Source organism: Ornithorhynchus anatinus, chromosome 2 (genome assembly GCF_004115215.2).
Source record: "Ornithorhynchus anatinus isolate Pmale09 chromosome 2, mOrnAna1.pri.v4, whole genome shotgun sequence".
Classification (NCBI taxonomy): Eukaryota; Metazoa; Chordata; class Mammalia; order Monotremata; family Ornithorhynchidae; genus Ornithorhynchus; species Ornithorhynchus anatinus.
The window spans coordinates 159,923,053-159,940,709 of NC_041729.1; the positions used below are offsets into that span (position 1 = coordinate 159,923,053).

At 45.9% G+C, this 17,657-nt stretch overlaps 1 protein-coding gene across 5 annotated transcripts in view; it reads left to right on the plus strand.

Moving 5' to 3' along the window:
- The window catches only part of MON2 (MON2 homolog, regulator of endosome-to-Golgi trafficking), a 157,532-nt gene that overhangs the window by 22,482 nt on the left and 117,393 nt on the right, over window positions 1-17,657 (plus strand). For 4 of the 5 annotated variants that reach the window (XM_029053129.1, XM_029053141.1, XM_029053136.1 and 1 more), the window contains exon 2: window positions 2,821-2,884. The exons of the other annotated variant lie outside the window; for it this stretch is intronic. In XM_029053129.1, coding sequence (XP_028908962.1) covers window positions 2,821-2,884 — 64 coding nt within the window. The remainder of the gene's footprint in view (window positions 1-2,820; window positions 2,885-17,657) is intronic. 5 annotated transcript variants of the gene reach the window in all.

The window sequence follows — 17,657 nt, forward strand, 5'->3', positions numbered from 1 at the left end:
CTGAAGCCCAGAGAAGTGAAGTAACTTACCCAAGGTCACACAACAGACAAGGGGTGGAGCCGGGATTTGAACCCATGACCTGCTGACTCCCCAGCTCTATCCCCTACGCCATGCTGCTCTTGGAGAGGGACTGCCGGGCCCCTCGCCCATTTTTCAGCCAAACCCACATCCCTCTCAGCTCCCAACGTGACGGACGGCTCTCGGAACAGTGCCAGCTTTCCTAGAAGAGCAGTTAAAACAGAAAGAAAACACAAACTGCCATATTCTTATTTTTTTTAAAATTCAGCATATTGTCGTAGATGCGGCGTCGTGACTTCTGTTTGCAGTCATCAATTGCCATTTATAAAATGTGGATGAAAAATGCTCGTTCATAGCTCTGAAATGTAGCAAGGTATTTATGAATGCTGAGTAGTGCGGTTACCCTCTGTTACTATGGCATTCCAAGCTCTTTGTTGCTCAGAGCTGTATTATGTCACAGCACCAATTTTCCTTCCATTATTTTGGCTTTTAGGAACATTAAATACCAATTTAAAGGAATCTATGCACATACACACACTTCCAAACCTATTTGGAATTTTTAACTACTTATTACAGGTAACCTCTGAAGCTGAAAACACAATAATTCTTCATGTCGTCTATTTGGGTTTGGCACCCTTGAGCCAAATGCACAATTTTATCAAATTTTTTTTATTTTTCATTTTTTCATTACTACAGAACAATTTGACACACATCAGAAGAACACTTAAGCTGACACATTATTAAAGGGCTAACAATTTTTACTGTTAAACCATATGGAAAATGATTTTTTTTTGCCCATAATCTTGTTGAATACGAGACTACAGGAATTAGAAAAAGGTTTGTAGTTCTGTAACCATTACTGAGGCCCTAATTGGTGATCGTGAAATCAACTCAATAATAAATCCTAATTTTTCAATCATTTCTTGTCAAATGCAAGTAGCAGACCCAAAAAAGGATATGATTAGGAGAAAAGAGGTGTGCCGTTTTGATCTCTTCAGTTGAAAAATATTTCTTTAGTGAAGCAACAAGGAACTTATATTTTAAAATGAGAAGCATCTTGTTTTCGTCTAATGTCTGTGGGTGTCTATATAAATATATGTTTTGAGACCAAGTTTATTCGAAGTAAATGTATGTCATCCAAAGAATGACATGGCATTTTTGTGGTTCTCTTTCTCCTTCCCTCATGCCATGTCTTGTTTAGTTTGTTTTTTGGGTTTGTCTTTTTAATATCCCTTACCCTCTCAAATTACTCTTCTAAGGTTGGGGAATCTCTCTAGCAGAAAAATTGGATGGGAGGGGGTTTTTCCTTGGAAAGAAGGCGATACTGACACGTGACTCCTAACAATTGCTTATCTGGTGGCAGGAGGTGGAGGGTTCTGGGCAGATTTCCCTTCCAGTCACTGGGATTAGGTTTTTTTGGTGTGTTTTTTTAATGCTATTCATAAAATGATTACTATGTTTCAAGTACTGTACTAAGCGGTGGGGTTTGATATGCTTTATTGCGGGCACATCTCCTTCAAGAGGCTTTCCCAGACTAAACCCCTCCTTTGAAAGAGCCCGGGCTTGGGAGTCAGAGGTCATGGGTTCTAATCCCTATTTAGACTGTGAGCCTGTTATTGGGCAGGGATTGTTGCTGAATCTGTGCCGAATTGTACATTCCAAGCACGTAGAACAGTGCTTTGCACATAGTAAGCACTCAATAAATACTATTGAATGAATGAATGAATGAATCCCAGCTCTGCCACTTGTCTGCTGTGTGACTTTGGGCAAGTCACTTCACTTCTTTGTGCCTCAGTTACCTCATCTGTAAAATGAGGATTAAGACTGTGAGCCCCACGTGGGACAATCTGATCACCTTGTATCCCACCCAGCGCTTTAGAACAGTGCTGGCACATAGTAAGCGCTTAACAAGTGCCGTCACTATTATTATTTCCCCCCATTTAGACTGTGAGGCTGCTATTGGGCAAGGATTGTCTCTATTTGTTGCCAAATTGTACACTCCAAGCACTTAGTACAATGCTCTGGACATAGTAAGTGCTCAATAAATGCTATTGAATGTTCTCCCACTCCCTTCGGCATTGCCCTGACTCGCTCCCTTGGTTCTTCCCCCCTCCCAGCCCCACAGCACTTATATACGTATCTGTCATTTTATTTATTTGTATTGATATCTCTCTCCCCTCTCTCTAGACTGCAAGCTCATTGTGGGCAGGGAATGTGTGTGTTTATTCTTGTCTTGTACTTTCCCAAGTGCTAGTACTGTGTTCTGCACACCGTAAGTGCTCAATGAATACGACTGAATTAATGAATACTAGCTTATCGAGTAGGACAAAGTCCATGTCCTTGATGGGGCTCGCTGTCTTAATCTCCATTTTACAGATGAGGAAACTGAGGCACAGAGAAGTTAAGGGATTTGTGCTTTCCCAAGTGTTCAGTAAAGTGCTCTGGGCACAGTGAGTGCTCAATAAATACGATTGAATGTATTCTCCAATATTGTGGTGCCCAATACAGCCACATATTGAGGAACAAGTTCTGTACACCAACATATTGCATTTACCTCTAACCCGGGTCCACTGGGTCTTTGAAACACATTTGCTGCTGGTGATTTTTTGTTTTCAGCTTAATCTGATCAAGCTGCTTTCAAAACATCCAAGTAAATTTTACAGTGATTATACTGACTGGTATGTTGTCAGGTTAAATAATTGAGCAGATTTTGAAAATTCAGTAAAGTCTTTGGGTTGTTTTTCAGAAAATCCATAAGTGCCCTAACTTCTTGTTCTAATTTTTTTTTTTTAATTCTCACAGGCAGCTGAATCAGGAATAATAAAAGTTAAAACGATAGCTGCACGAAACACTGAAATTTTGGCCGGTAAGTATTTCTTTTAGAAGCTACACTGTTACATTCTCAAAGTTGATTCATTGTAAAGGCAGAGTCTACGTTCTATGTTCATTAAAAATTAAACAGTCAAACCTATTGTCAGACATAGGGGTTTGGTGGCACCTTCTGTAAAACTTCACTCCTGCTAATCATAACGCTAATTTAGTGGGGTTACGTTTTAAAATGGTTTTGCTCTCCTCCAATCATGTATTTTTAATGGGAAGAAATGTACTTGATTTTATGAAATGTACTTTGAATGCCTTTTGTAATGGCCTCCATTAAAGACCATGAAGGTATTTTATTTTATTTTTAAATTTATTATAGTTTTTATTAAGAACTTACGCAATTTGTCAAGCACCATTCTAAATGCTGGGGTAGATACAAATTAATCAAGTCGTATACACAGTCTCTGTCTCACATGGGGCTCACAGTTCAAATCCCTGTCCCGCATATTGAGTCTCCATTTTATAGTCGAGAATACCGAGGCACAGAGAAGCAAAGTGACTTGCTCAAGGTCACACCGGAAAGGCGGCAGAGTCAGGATTAGAACCCAGGTCCTCTGACTCTCAGGCCCGGGCTCTTTCCACTAGGCCCTGGAGCTTCCCTGGGTTAGGCCACATCCATTGGGAGAAATGAGGTAAATGCCCCAGCAAGGGGGATGAATCTAGAGTCCATCTGGGTGGGCTGAAGATCATCTTTACTAAGGGATCATGTCTGCTATTTCTTCTGTATTGTGCTCTCCTAAGCACGTAGTACAGTGCTCTTCCCCCTTCCCAGCCCCACGGCTGTCATTTTATTCATTTATATTGATATCTGTCTGTCCCTTCCTGGACCATGAGCTCAATGCGGGCGGGGAAGGTCACCGTTTGTTGTTGTGTTGTACTTTCCCAAAAGCTTGGTGCAGAGCTCTGCACACAGGGAGCGTTCAATAAATACAACTGAATGAACAAGCACTCAATCAATATGCCTGATTGAAGAGCGTCTTGGAGAGTTAGGGGAAGGGGGTAGATGGGATTTGAACAAGAAGACCGTCTTATCCCACCTAAGGGCTGCGGTCCAGTTCTGGGAGTCTAAGCATATGAGGACGTGGAGGGGAGAGGTGAAGCTGCAAAAGAGAGCCGAAAAGATGGATGGCCCAAGAGTCGGAAAGGTGCAGAACAGATTCGAGCTTTGTCTTCCCTTTGCTGTCCGGAATTTTTGGCAAACAATAATATAATAATAATTGTGGTATTTAAGCACTTACTATGTGCCAAGCACTGTTAGAACCCATGTCCTCTGACTTCCAAACCCGTGCTACACCGCGAGCCCTATGAGGAACAACCTGATTATCTTGTATTCCACCCAGCGCTTAGAACAGTACTTGGCACACAACAATTACCATAATAATTATTATTATTGCTAAGCGCTGAGGTGGATGCAAGCAAATCGGGTTGGACACAGTCCCCATCCCACATGGGGATCACAGTCTCAATCCCCATTTGACAGATGAGATAACTGAGGCACAGAGAAGTGAAGTGACTTGCCCAAGGTCACACAGCAGACAAGTGGCAGGGCGGGGATTAAAACCCATGACCTTCTGACTCCCAGGCCCGTGCTCTCTCCCCTGTGCCACATCGTTTCTCTACAGTCTGGAAATCTATGGGGTGAACAGAGCGGGGAAATGATCAGAGCACAGGTGTGCATTTTCATTCTGTGTATTTATTGAGCACTTACTGTGTTCAGAGCACTGTGCTGGGCGCTTGAGAGAGGACATTGTGAGTGAACAGACACATTCCCTGTCCACAACCAGCTTACAGTATGGGGGGGATAACAATCTCTTGTACATGAGACAAGTGTTTCTCCACCAGCCAGCGTCTCTCCTCCCAAGAGTCGGGAAGCCTGGAGGAGTCAAAAGGACCTGGGTTCTAATCCCAGCTCCCCCACTTGTTTGCTGTGTGATCTTGGGCAGGTCACCACTATGTGCATCTGAAAATCAGGGAATAAGATTGAGAGCCCCATGTGGGACAGGGATGGTGTCCAATCTGATTAATCTGTATCTACCCCCGTGTTTAGTATGTGCCTGGCACATGGTAAGCATTCAACTGCGTGGCTCAGTGGAAAGAGCACGGGCTTTGGAGTCAGAGGTCATGAGTTCAAATCCCGGCTCTGCCACTTGTCAGCTGTGTGACTGTGGGCAAGTCACTTAACTTCTCTGGGCCTCAGTTACCTCATCTGTAAAATGGGGATTAAGACTGTGAACCCCATGTGGGACAACCTGATTCCCCTATGTCTACCCCAGCGCTCAGAACAGTGCTCTGCACATAGTAAGCGCTTAACAAATACCAACATTAACTGATATCATAAAATAAAATAAAAAGAGGCCCAGGGAGGCCCCTGGTTGTGGGAAGGAGTTTGGGAGAGGGAAAATAGCAGGTGGCTCTTTCCTTGGGCTCACTCGAGCTGGAACCTTCCAGCTTCTGCCCTGTCACTGGTGGGGCCGTTTGTCTGGAGGAAGGGCTACCAACCTGTGGCTTGTGGGCCTCGTCAGGTGCTACCCGGAACCAGGTGCGACCAGCGGGGATCAATGGGAGGGAGGCCACGCTGCCCAAACGCTCCCTCTCCCCTCAGAGGCACGCCTCATCGCCTCAGCGGTCAGTGATTTTTAAGGGCAAACTACCCTCCGCCCTGCCCACCCAGGCCCCTTTCCCTGCCCACCTCAGGGTGGGTCTCGGGCTGGGCAGCAGGGGGACGTGAGGCCCAGCAGCGCTGATCGTGCCGTGAGGCGGTCGTGGGGCGGGGCTCAGCGAGATGCGGAGATGCCATCTTGTGGTGCCGCGTGCAACGGACCCTCCTGCAGCTTGGTCTTCTGGGCTCTAGGACTCGATCGATCTGTAATGTTTCACGGGTGATGTCCAGCGGCAGTTCAGTAACAGACGATGCTGTGTGTTTGACCTTTTCTCATGAACACGTAGTTGCTATCTGTTGCACATCTTAGGGGAAGCAGCGTGGCTCAGTGGAAAGAGCCTGGGCTTCGGAGTCAGGGGTCATGAGTTCAACTCCCGGCTCTGCCACTTGTCAGCTGTGTGACTGTGGGCATGTCACTTAACTTCTCTGTGCATCAGTTACCTCATCTGTAAAATGGGGATTAACTGTGAGCCTCACGCGGGACAACCTGATTACCCTGTATCTACCCTAGCGCTTAGAACAGTGCTCTGCGCATAGTAAGTGCTTAACAAATACCAACATCATTATTATTATCTTCTGAGCCAATAATGTCATTCCGCCCCTTGGCCGGACAGGGGACGAAACCTGTTCCTAAGATACGGCCCGTCTTAAAGGAACATCCAGCGTTACTTGAAAAGTGAATAGTACGTATCTTCATATATGGGAACTTGAGACCCCGCTGAAGGAGAGGCAGTCTCCTGAAACAAATATTTCCAGAATAATTGTGCCTTACCTTGAATGTTTAAAAATTACACCACCAATATGTGGCCCTTTTTTGAGTCCTAAATGCAGTCACAGGGGTTTAGAGGTGAAAATGAGGCTTACTCTTGCAATAATAATGTAACAATAATAACTGCGGTACCTTTTAAATGCTTACGATGTGCCAGGCACAAGATAATCGGGTTGGACGCAGTCCCTGTCCCATGTAGGGCTCACAGTCACTCCCCATTTTACAAATGAGGGAACTGAGGCCCAGAGAAGTAAGTGACTTGCCCAAGGTCACAGAGCAGACATGTAGCAGAGCTTGTCTCCAGGTGCCATGAGAAGCATCATGGCGTAGTGGATAGAGCACAGGCCTGAGAGTCAGAAGGTCATGAGTTCCACACCTGAGTTCTGCACCCGGCTCCGCCACTTTCTGCTCTATGACCTTGTGCAAGACATTTCACTTCTCTGTTCCTCAGTTTCCTCATCTGTAAAATGGGGTTTGAGACTTTGAGCCCCATATAGGACAGGAACTGGGTCTAGCTTGATTTGCTTTTGTCCACCACAGCACTTGGGACAGTGCCTGGGACATAGTAAGCGCTTAACAAATGCCTTCATTATTATTGTCGTTTGAAGTTTGCAGGAGAATTGCCCCAGTAATAGACTCTCCACAGTAAGGTGGAAAATAACAATTCCTGTAAGAATGTTCTGGTGAATATTTCCCTTTGCTACTGTCATTATTGATGTTACTGATGAGAGCAAGTGGTCAATAATTCTCTCCAAGAGAATTCTTTATTACTGGAATCAATCAGTGGTATTTTCTGAGCACTTACTAGGTGCAGAACACTGTCCCAAGCACTTGGGAGAGTACGATGCAACAGAGAAGTAGCGTGGATAGTGGATAGAGCACAGGCCTAGGAGTCAGAAGGCCCTGGTTTCGCACCCTCACTCCGCCATTTGCCTGCTGTGTGACTATGGGCGTCATTTTACTTCTCTGTGCCTCAGTCACCTCATCTGTAAAATGGGCATGAAGACTGTGAGCACCATGACTGTAAACTTGTTGCAGGCAGAGCATATATCTGTTTATCGTTGTATTGTACTGTCCCAAGCGCTTAGTACAATGCTCTGCACACAGTAAGCACTCAATAAATGCAGTTGAATGAATGAGTGAAAGGATGTGGGACTTGGACTATGTCCAACCTGATTAGGTTGTATCTACTCTAGTGCTTAGTAGAGTGCCTGGTGCCTAGTCAAAGTTGAACAAATACCACAAAGGAAAGAAAAAGAAAGAAAAGGAAAGAAAGAAAGAAAAAAAAGCCAGTTGGAAGACACTAATCCAAGCTGGATTTCTCTGTGTGGCTGCCATCAGTTCAAGTGTCAGGGTAAGATGTCTAACTAGTGTGGCTTATTTTTAATCAATACGCTTTTGGTGATTTCTTTCAGTGCTTCTTACAAGAAGCAGATTGGCCTAGTGGATAGAGCACAGAAGTCAGGAGTCAGAAGGTCATGGGTTCTAACCCCAGCTCTTTCAAGGAGTCTGATCTGTGAGCTTGGGCAAGTCATTTCACTTCCCTGGGCCTCAGTTATTTCATCTGTAAAATGGAAATTGAGACTGTGAGCCCACGTGGGACAGGGACATTGTCCCACCTGATTTGCTCGTATCCACCCCAGCACTTAGTACAGTGCCTAGCACGTAGTAGGTGCTTAACAAATGCGGTAATAATAATGACAACAATAATAGTAATTCACAGATTTCAAAAACAGCAGGTTTTTGGTAGCATTTCAAATGATATAATATAGTGTAGAGGACTTTAAGACCTTAATTCCCCCCTAGACTGTAAGGTCATTGTGGGCAAGGAATGCGTCCATTTATTGTTTTACTGTTCCTACTCAAGTGTTTAGTACAGTGCTCTGCACACAGTAAGAGCTCAATAAATACAGCCGGTTGAAGTAATAATAATAATAATGTTGGTATTTGTTAAGCGCTTACTATGTGCAGAGCACTGTTCTGAGCGCTGGGGTAGACACAGAGGAATCAGGTTGTCCCACGTGGGGCTCACAGTCTTCATCCCCATTTTGCAGATGAGGGAACTGAGGCACAGAGAAGTTAAGTGACTTGCCCACAGTCACACAGCCGACAAGTGGCAGAGCTGGGATTCGAACTCATGAGCCCTGACTCCAAAGCCCGTGCTCTTTCCACTGAGCCACGCTGCTTCCCATAAGAATTTGGGCTCTGTTGTGTGCTCCCTCCTCCAGATGTGAAACCAGGAAAGACTAGATGAAGGAAATATTTTTAAGGAGCTCAGTTCTTTATTTCTAAACAACAAAGCAAAAGGGCCTGAATTAAATTCACCCAACACTTGAAATATGGGATTAAAACCCTCTTCCTTTTCCTACTCTTTGAGTTGGAAACTCATCGAGTTTCACTTACGTTTTTTGAAATGGAAATTCCCTCCTTCCCTGCCTTACTCCCTCCCTCCTTTCCTCCTTCTTTTGAAAATAATCTTGGTACTTTCGAGTTCGTTATAGTTGCCCTGTGCCAGAACCTTGACCGAACCCGACTCCCAAGGATATGGATTTGAGTTGGTGTATTTAATACAAAGAGACCATAATAAATTAGAAATATCTAAGCACTTCCAAAACAAATCAGCGTTTAAGAAAGGAAAAGTTATTTCTCTGCCAAACTCTCTCAAAATTGACTAAAAATCAGAATGGTCAGTAGATTTTTTTTGGTTGACCTGAATTTTCTATTTACTTTTGGAAAAAATTAGCATTTGCCGCATTTTTCCACATTTTCTTTTAATGCAACGTTTATTTTTCTTTGTTTTCATTGCTGTCGTGAGTGCTGACATAAGTGGGAATACTATGCTGTGTGATGTCAGCACCAATTCCAAATGGATAAGCTTCCAAATAGAAAAACGTTTTTATTTTTTCCATTTAATAGCGTACACACATTGTAATTGACCAAGCCAAATCTTTGATCTTGCGTTTGAAAGTATAATTGTAAGCCTCTTGATGAATTAAATACCAAAGCAAGATGACCAGATGATTCATTTTTGGAATCACAACCTTTAAATCCTGAAAAACAGAAACAAAAAAATCCTGACAATCACAACCCTTAAATCCTGAAAACCAAAGAAGAATTTTAAGTGGCCTACCTAATTACTCCACCACCACCGACCATCGACTGCATGCTTCGGAGGAGGTAGCGATGCAATGACTGGGTGATAGATTTTAAATGAAAATGAATAAATATGCACTAGACTAATATTTTACAAGTATAAGTAATTTAAAAGTCATTTGTGTTCCATCAGCGGGGTATTGGGTTAAATGGAACACAAATGACTTTTAAATTACTTATACTTGAATTGATGGGGACAATTTCTTGACCTTCCTAAGGCACTGGCGAAGGGGAGGGAAGGGATTACTGTGGTTTAGTGGAAAGAACCCGGGCTTGGGAGTCAGAGGTCGTAGGTTCTAATCCCAACTCTGCCACTTATCACCTGTGTGACTTTGGGCAAGTCACTTCGCTTCTCTGTGCCTCAGTTACCCCATCTGTAAAATGGGGATTAAGACTCTGAGCCCCACGAGGGATAACCTGATCACCTTGTATCTACCCCAGCACTTAGAACAGGCACATAATAAGCATTTAACAAATACCATCATTATTATATTATGATGCAGGAAAGGAACATTGCAGGTGGCTGCAGCGATTGGTGGAGTCAAGAGGGAATGAGGCAGAAGGAGTCGGAGGCTCTTTTCCCCTCTGTAGCTGAAGATGAGAGACCTGGGTACCCATGGGATACCACTACTCAAGTTGTTGGAGAGGGAGAAGGGAAGAAAGGGGAGAAGGAAAGAGAGAGAAAGAAAGGAAAGAAAGAAAGAAAACACAAGAACGATCACAAGAACACAAGAAGCAGCTTGGCCCTGTGGCTAGAGCACGGGGCTGGGAGTCAGAAGGACCTGGGTTCTAATCCCGACTCCGCCACTTGTCAGCTGTGTGACTTCGGGCAAGACATTTCAACTCTCTGGGCCTCAGTTCCCTCATCTGTAAAATGGGGATTGACTGTGAGCCCTACGTGGGACAGGGACGGTCACTTACTTCTCTGGGCCTCAGTTCCCTCATCTGTGAAATGGGGATTGATTGTGAGCGCTACGTGGGACAGGGACTGTGTCCAACCCGATTATCTTGTGCCTGGTACGTCGTAAGCACTTAACAAGTACCACAGTTATTATGGTTACAATTATTATTGCACACACAGATCAATCCGTATGTATAGATAGACTTTTTTAATATAACACCTCCAACTTCGAGTCGCATGAATGTAAAGTGCATCATAGGGCTCCTTTTATCTCTTGGAATTTATCCCATCCGTATCAGCTTGTTCTGTCATCACAAATGACCCAGTGAGGTTAGACATTAAAAGCTGGTGTTAGTTGGATTACCCTTATATTTGTACATTTATAGAGATTTGTGTTCATCATTTTCTCCGTTCAAGGCTGAGGATTTGGCTCCGTCTTTTAACAACCTGGTCATTATTTTTACATTTGGAAACAGCTGGGAGAATTCCTTCACAGCCCTTCAGAATAGACATCTCCAGTCATTCTGAAATTGGAAATCCGAATGATTGAAGGTGCCGATTTTGAACAGCAGTGAAGGAATTGCAGGTAGCAAATTACAAACCATGGGCCAAATTACCCGATTGTTTGCAAGGTATGTACAATCAGGCAGACCTGGGGGACTGTATTGGGCAAGATGTTAGAAGCCAGATGGCAGTGGCGATTGGAGTGTTTTTGTGCTACCTACATTTAAGGAATCCTGGAGAGCTGGATTTAACCCCTCCAAAATGTGGGAGGATCAGGCTCAATGAAATGACCCAGAGACTGTTTAATTGGCAGTGGAGTTTGATGGATTATGGCATGAAGGATTTGAGCTTGAGAGTCAGAAGGTCATGGGTTCTAACCCCGGCCCCATCACTTTACTGCTCTGTGACCTTGGGCAAGTCGCTTCACTTCTCTGGGCCTCAGTTCCCTCATCTGTAAATCATCTGTAAAATGGGGATTGAGACTGTGAGCCCCACTTGGGACCGGGACTGTGTCTATTGTGATTTGCTTTGTATCCACGCCAGCTCTTAGTACAGTCTCTGGCATGTAGTAAGCGCTTAAATACCCCAATAATAATACTAATAATTGTTAATGATAAGTTCAATTGACCGGACACAGGGTGTGCTGGTTAGAGAAGGGGACATGCGGACATTGTACACAGGCTCTCTCTTTCCATCTTTCTGTCCTTGCTTGTGCCAGGATGCTTTCTGTGACACAGAGCTGGATTGTGCATCCCTGACTGGAAACTTCTTGTGGGCAGGGAATGTATGAGTCTGTTTATTGTGCTGTTGGACTCTCCCAAGCGCTTACTCCAGTGCTTTGCACACAGTAACCGCTCAGTAAGTAGGGTCGACTGAATGAGTGAATGGCAGGAGCCGGAGAGCCCGTGCTGGCTCCAGACTGAGAGCTCCTTGTCTGTTCTCATTGCCGGGGCTGGAAACTGGGAAGAGCCACCACCCAGAGCCCAATCAAGACTCCAGCTTCCAGATCCAGAGAGGAACCTAAAATCCCATGAGTTGGCAGTGTCATGGGGTTTATCGACAATCCCTTCCCTCCTCCTCCCCCTAGAGTTGACAGCCCAGTTTTCTTACCTTCTGTGGAATGTTATTCCACCGTTTAAGGAGGCCGGGGCACCCTTAGTAATGGTAAGTGGGCAGGAGTGAACCCATTTGCTTTATGTGGACTCTTCGTCTTGCCCTTTTTTTCTTCCTTTTCTTCATCAGTGGGATTGAGCCCTTACTGTGTGCAGAGTACTGTACTAAGCACTCGGGAGAGTACAATACAATTGAATTGGTAGGCACGATCCCTGCCTAGAGGGAGTTTGTCCCCCACCAGCAGGAGTAGGGAAAATGGAAAAGGCAAGACCTAAATGAGGCAGACGTGCAGCTGTTTGCAGTTTCTTATGAAAGGTCGTCTGGGAGAGGACGTTGAAAGTAATAGTAATTATCGTATTTGTGGTATTTGTTAAGCACTTATTGTTTGGGAGAGGAGGTTGAAAGTAATAATAATAATTGTGGTGTCTGCTAAGCGCTTACTGGGTGGCAGGCACTGTACTAAGCGCTGGGGTGGATACAAGCAAACCGGGTTGGACACAGTCTCTGTCCCACGGGGCACTCACAGTCTCAATCGCCATTTTCCAGACGAGGAAACTGAGGCCCAGAGAAGCGAAGGGACTTGCTCAAGGTCCCACAGGAGACGAGTGAGGGAGCCGGGATTAGAACCCCTGACCTTCTGATTCCCAGGTCCATGCTCTATCCGCTCCGCCATGCTGCTTCTCCAAGTAAAGCCTCAGACGAGAAGGATTTTGGACGTTCTGCGATTCTTTCTGCCCGAAGTGCGTGAGCACTTGTGCTCTGGCTGCAGGATCCCCTCAGGTTTATTTCTCTGTAGCACAAAAGGGTCTGCTGCTGATTGGGACTGTAAAGCAGGCTTTTTGACGGGGGATTGGGCTCTGCCCATACCCTGAGAGTCTACGTGGGTCAGTCACCCCCACACCCCCCATTTCCTCTAGACCGTAAGCTCGTCATGGGTAGGGAATTATTGTTCTATTGTACTCTCCCAAGGATTTAGTACAGTGCTCTGCACGCAGTAAGCACTCAGTAAATTAGATCACCTGACTCTCCAAATCCCAAAGTAAAGACTTGAAAGCCCCCTGCTCCAGGACTTGAGGCTCCACGGTAATAATAATGATGATGATGACCTTGATTCTATTTATTGCTATTGTTCTTGTCTGTCTCCCCCGATTAGACTGTAAGCCCGTCAGAGGGCAGGGACTGTCTCTATCGGTTACCGATTTGTACATTCCAAGCGCTTAGTACAGTGCTCTGCACATAGTAAGCAGCGCTTGCCTCAGTGGAAAGAGTACGGGCTGGGGAGTCAGAGATCATGGGTTCAGATCCCGGCTCCGCCGCTTGTCAGCTGTGTGACTTTGGGCAAGTCACTTCACTTCTCTGGGCCTCAGTTACCTCATCTGTAAAATGGGGATGAAGACTGTGAGCCCCACGTGGGACAACCTGATCACCTTGTATCCTCCCCAGCGCTTAGAACAGTGCTTTGCACAGAGTAAGCGCTTAACAAATTCCAACAAAAAAAAACCAGTAAGCGCTCAATAAATCCTATTGAATGAATGATGATATTTATTCAGTGCTTACTATGTGTCAAGCACTGTTCTAAGCACTGGGGTAGATACAAGCTAAATCACACTGGACACAGACCATGTCCCACATGGGGCTCACAGTGTTAATCCTCATTTTCCAGATGAGGTAACTGAGGCCCAGAGAAGTGGAACAGCTTGCCCAAGGTCACACAGCAGAAGAGGGGCGGAGCCGGAATTAGATCCCACGTCCTTCGGACTCCCAGGCCCGGGCACTCTTTCCTAGGCCAAGGAAGTTCAGCCCGAGGACAGATGGGAAGACTAGCCCGTTGTCCTTCTCCACTCTGCTTAATGGTGCGATAAACTCTTCTTTCTGCCCTCCTCTCTCACTCCCTGCCGAAACCCATTACCCGTGTCGGCTCCAGTGCCCCCACCCTCCGACGCACCATCCCAAGTCAGTGGTCCTCACTGAGCACCCACCGTGTGCAGAACACTGTCCTTAGTGCTTGGAAGAAAGAAACACAGTCCCCATCCTAAGGCGTTTTTTTAGTCCCATCCCCACTGTCGGGATGGGGTCCATTCCATCCTGAATCTAGGTAAGGGGCAACCGTGTTTTTCCCCGACCTGCCCCGGGCCGGAGGGGAGATGCGGCGACTCGGTCGCGGCTCCCTGGGGAAGGGTCACACCTGGTCTCGGTGGATCTTGAAGATACCCTCCCTGGCATAATAATAATTGTAGTATTTTTTAAGCACTTTCTATGTGCCAGGCACTGTACTAAGAACTGGGCTAGATACAAGCAAATCACGTTGGACACCGTCCCTGTTCGGTACAGGGCTCACAGTCTCAATCCTCAATTTACAGATGAGGCAGCCGAGGCCCAGAGAAGTGAAGTGACTTGCCCAAGGTCACACAGACAAGTGGCAGAGGATTAGAACCCATGACCTTCTGAGACCCAGGCCCGTGATCTAGCCACTGCACCGGCTGCTTCCCCAGTGGGGAGAGGTCATCGTCTGGCACGGCCACTGCCTTGGGAGAACCCCGATTTCAGCAAGTCATCCCTTCTGAAAATAATAATAATAACAATCGAGGCGTTTGTTAAGCGCATAGGATGTGCCAGGCGCTGTACTAATCCTTCTATAGCTGCGCTGTGCACTCCAGCGTGAAGAACTGACTGCATTGTTGAAGGCTGTGATTCACCCCCACCTCTTTAAGGAGCCTGGAAAAGAAAGCCCACGCTAAGCCCTCCCCCAAGCGTAGGCCCTGTGGTTCTTTTTCACTAGCTCTCCCTTCTGTGACTGGCTTATTCTCCCCTCCTCATGCACCCTTCTGTCTTAACCAGGCTCTGATGCATTGTTGGCTCTGAGCTAGAGGCTCAAGTTTAATGAGAGGGTCAGGATGAAGAATTTATTGGTTCAGCCGAGGAACCTGACTACCAACTCTGCCGAATTCTACTCTCCTAAGGGCTTAGTACAGTAAGCGCTTAATAAATGCCAACATTATTATTATTATTATTACAGTGCTCTGCACACTGGAAGTGCTCAATAAGTACCACCGATTGGTTGATGGATTATAACGCACAGGACCCGGAATTCTGTTTTAGACTTGACCAATCAATGGGGTTGACTGAGTGTTGACTGTGTGCAGAGCATTGTACTAAATGCTTGGGAGAGCAGAATGCAATGGGGTTTGCAGACAGGACTCTGCCCTGAAGGCTGAGAAGCGGCAGAGTGTAAGGCTGTATGTGCATAAATGCTGGGAGAGTGAGGGTAAGGTGGGAAGGGAATTTCTTTCTACAGAAACGCTCAGGGAAGGTCACCCCCTTCCTCAGAAATATGCAGTGGTTACCCATCCACCTCCGTATCAAACAGAAATTCCTCACTCTTGGCTTCAAAGCTGTCCATCACCTTGCCTCCTCCTACCTCACCTCCCTTCTCTCCTCCTCCAGCCCAGCCCGCACACTCCGCTCCTCCGCCGCTCACCTCCTCACTGGGCCTCGTTCTCGCCTGTCCCGCCGTCGACCCCTGACCCGCGTCCTACCTCTGGCCTGGAACGCCCTCCCTCCTCACCTCCGCCAAACTAACTCTCATCCCCTCTTCAGAGCCCTACAGGGAGCTCACCTCCTCCAGGAGGCCTTCCCAGACTGAACCCCCCTCTTTTCCTCTGCTGCTCCTCCCCTCCCTATCGCCCCGGTTCCCTCCCTCCGCTCTACCCCCTTCCCCACCCTACAGCACTTGTGTGTATTTGTACATATTTATTATTCTATTTATTGTATTAATGTTGTGTATATACCTATAATTTTATTTATTTTGATGCTATTGATGTCTGTCTACTTGTTTTGTTTTATTGTCTGTCTCCCCCTTCTAGACTGTGAGCCCCTTGTTGGGTAGGGATTGTCTCTATCTGTTGCCGAGTTGTACTTTCCAAGACTTAGTGCGGTGCTCTGCGCACAGTAATTGCTCAATAAATACGATTGAATGAATGAATCAACAATCAGTACCTGTTCTCCCGCCTACTTAGACTGTGAGCCCCATGAGGGACCTGATTAACTTGTATCCGTCACCTTGAACTTACTACAGTCCTTGGCATGTGATATGCACAAGTACTACAATGATAATAATAACAGTAATGATAGTAATTTCAGTACACCCAGCCCACAGATTCCTTGTAGAATGTGCCCTAGTCCCCTAATTGTGTGCTAGCCATATCACATTTTGAGAACACGCATTATAGCAGAACCGTGTCTAGTGTCTGAATAGGAGTGTATACGTGCATGCTGATTATTTATGAACATAAGCGCTCAAAGGTTGGTGGTTGGGTTGACGACACACCTGAAGAGAGAGAAGCAGCATGGCTTAGCGGCTAGAGCGCGGGCCTGGGAGTCAGAAGCTCGTGACCTAATTCCAACTCCACCACTTGTCTGCTCTGTGACCTCGGGCAAGTCACTTCACACCTCTGGGCCTCGGTTACCTCAACTGTAAAATGGGGATTAAGATTGTGAGCCCTGTGTGGGACAGGGACTGTGTCCCACCTGATTACCTTGTATCTACCCCAGTGCTTAGAACAGTGCTTGGCACGTAGTAAGCACTTAAAAAGTACCATAATAATAATTATTATGATAATTAGTAGTAATAATAATAATTAGGGGATGCCTCTTGGGACAGATGTTTTCCCAAAGTATTATTAGAAATTTGTTCCCATTGAGCAGATTCCTCCCGCGGTGTGCATCGGGTTTAGGGGTGAGCATTGGGGGTTTTAGGGACAACCTTGCCATGGGGGTCCTGGAGCCCCTAACTTGTGCTGTGGCCCTTCTGCTTCTGGCCCCAAAATCCTTTCCGACTTCCAGGACCTGCCCCTTCGGCCTCCCTTACACGATTTGGTAGTGACAGTGTTTATTAAGAACTTACCTTGTTTATGCATTCATTCATTCATTCAATAGTATTTATTGAGTGTTTACTATGTGCAGAGCACTATACTAAGCTCTTGGAATGTACAAATCGGTAACAGATAGAGACAGTCCCTGCCCTTTGACGGGCTTACAGTCTAATCGGGGGAGACGGACAGATAAGAACGATAGCAATAAATAGAATCAAGAATCAATTCGTTCACTAATATTTATTCAACACTTATTATGTGCAGAGCACTGTACTAAGCGCTTGGAATGTACAATATGGCAACAGATAGAGACAATCCCTGCCCAATAACGGGCTCAAAGTCTAACCATTTTTGTTGAAAAAATGGTATTGAATCGTAATGATGGTATTTGTTAAGCGCTTACTGTGTGCCAAGCACTGTTCAAATTGCTGAGGTGGATGCAGACTAATCGGGTCATCTTATGTGGGTCTCACAGTTTTAATCCCTATTTTACGGATGAGGTAACTGAGCTCAGAGAAGTCAAGTGGCATGCCCAAGGTCACACAGCAGACAGGTGGCAGAGCCGGTATTAGAATCAGCATCCTCTGACTTCCAAGCCCGGGCTCTTTCCACTAAACCACTCTCCTTCTCTGTGAAGTACATGTGCTGTGGTTCGTAAAAGATGATCACACTGTAGCCAATGAATGAGGGAACCAAGGCACAGAGAGCTCTCCCTCACTGTGCTCAACGCCGGGGAACATGCAAGATAAGGAGATCGGACCCAGACCCTGGGGCTCACGGTCTTAGAGG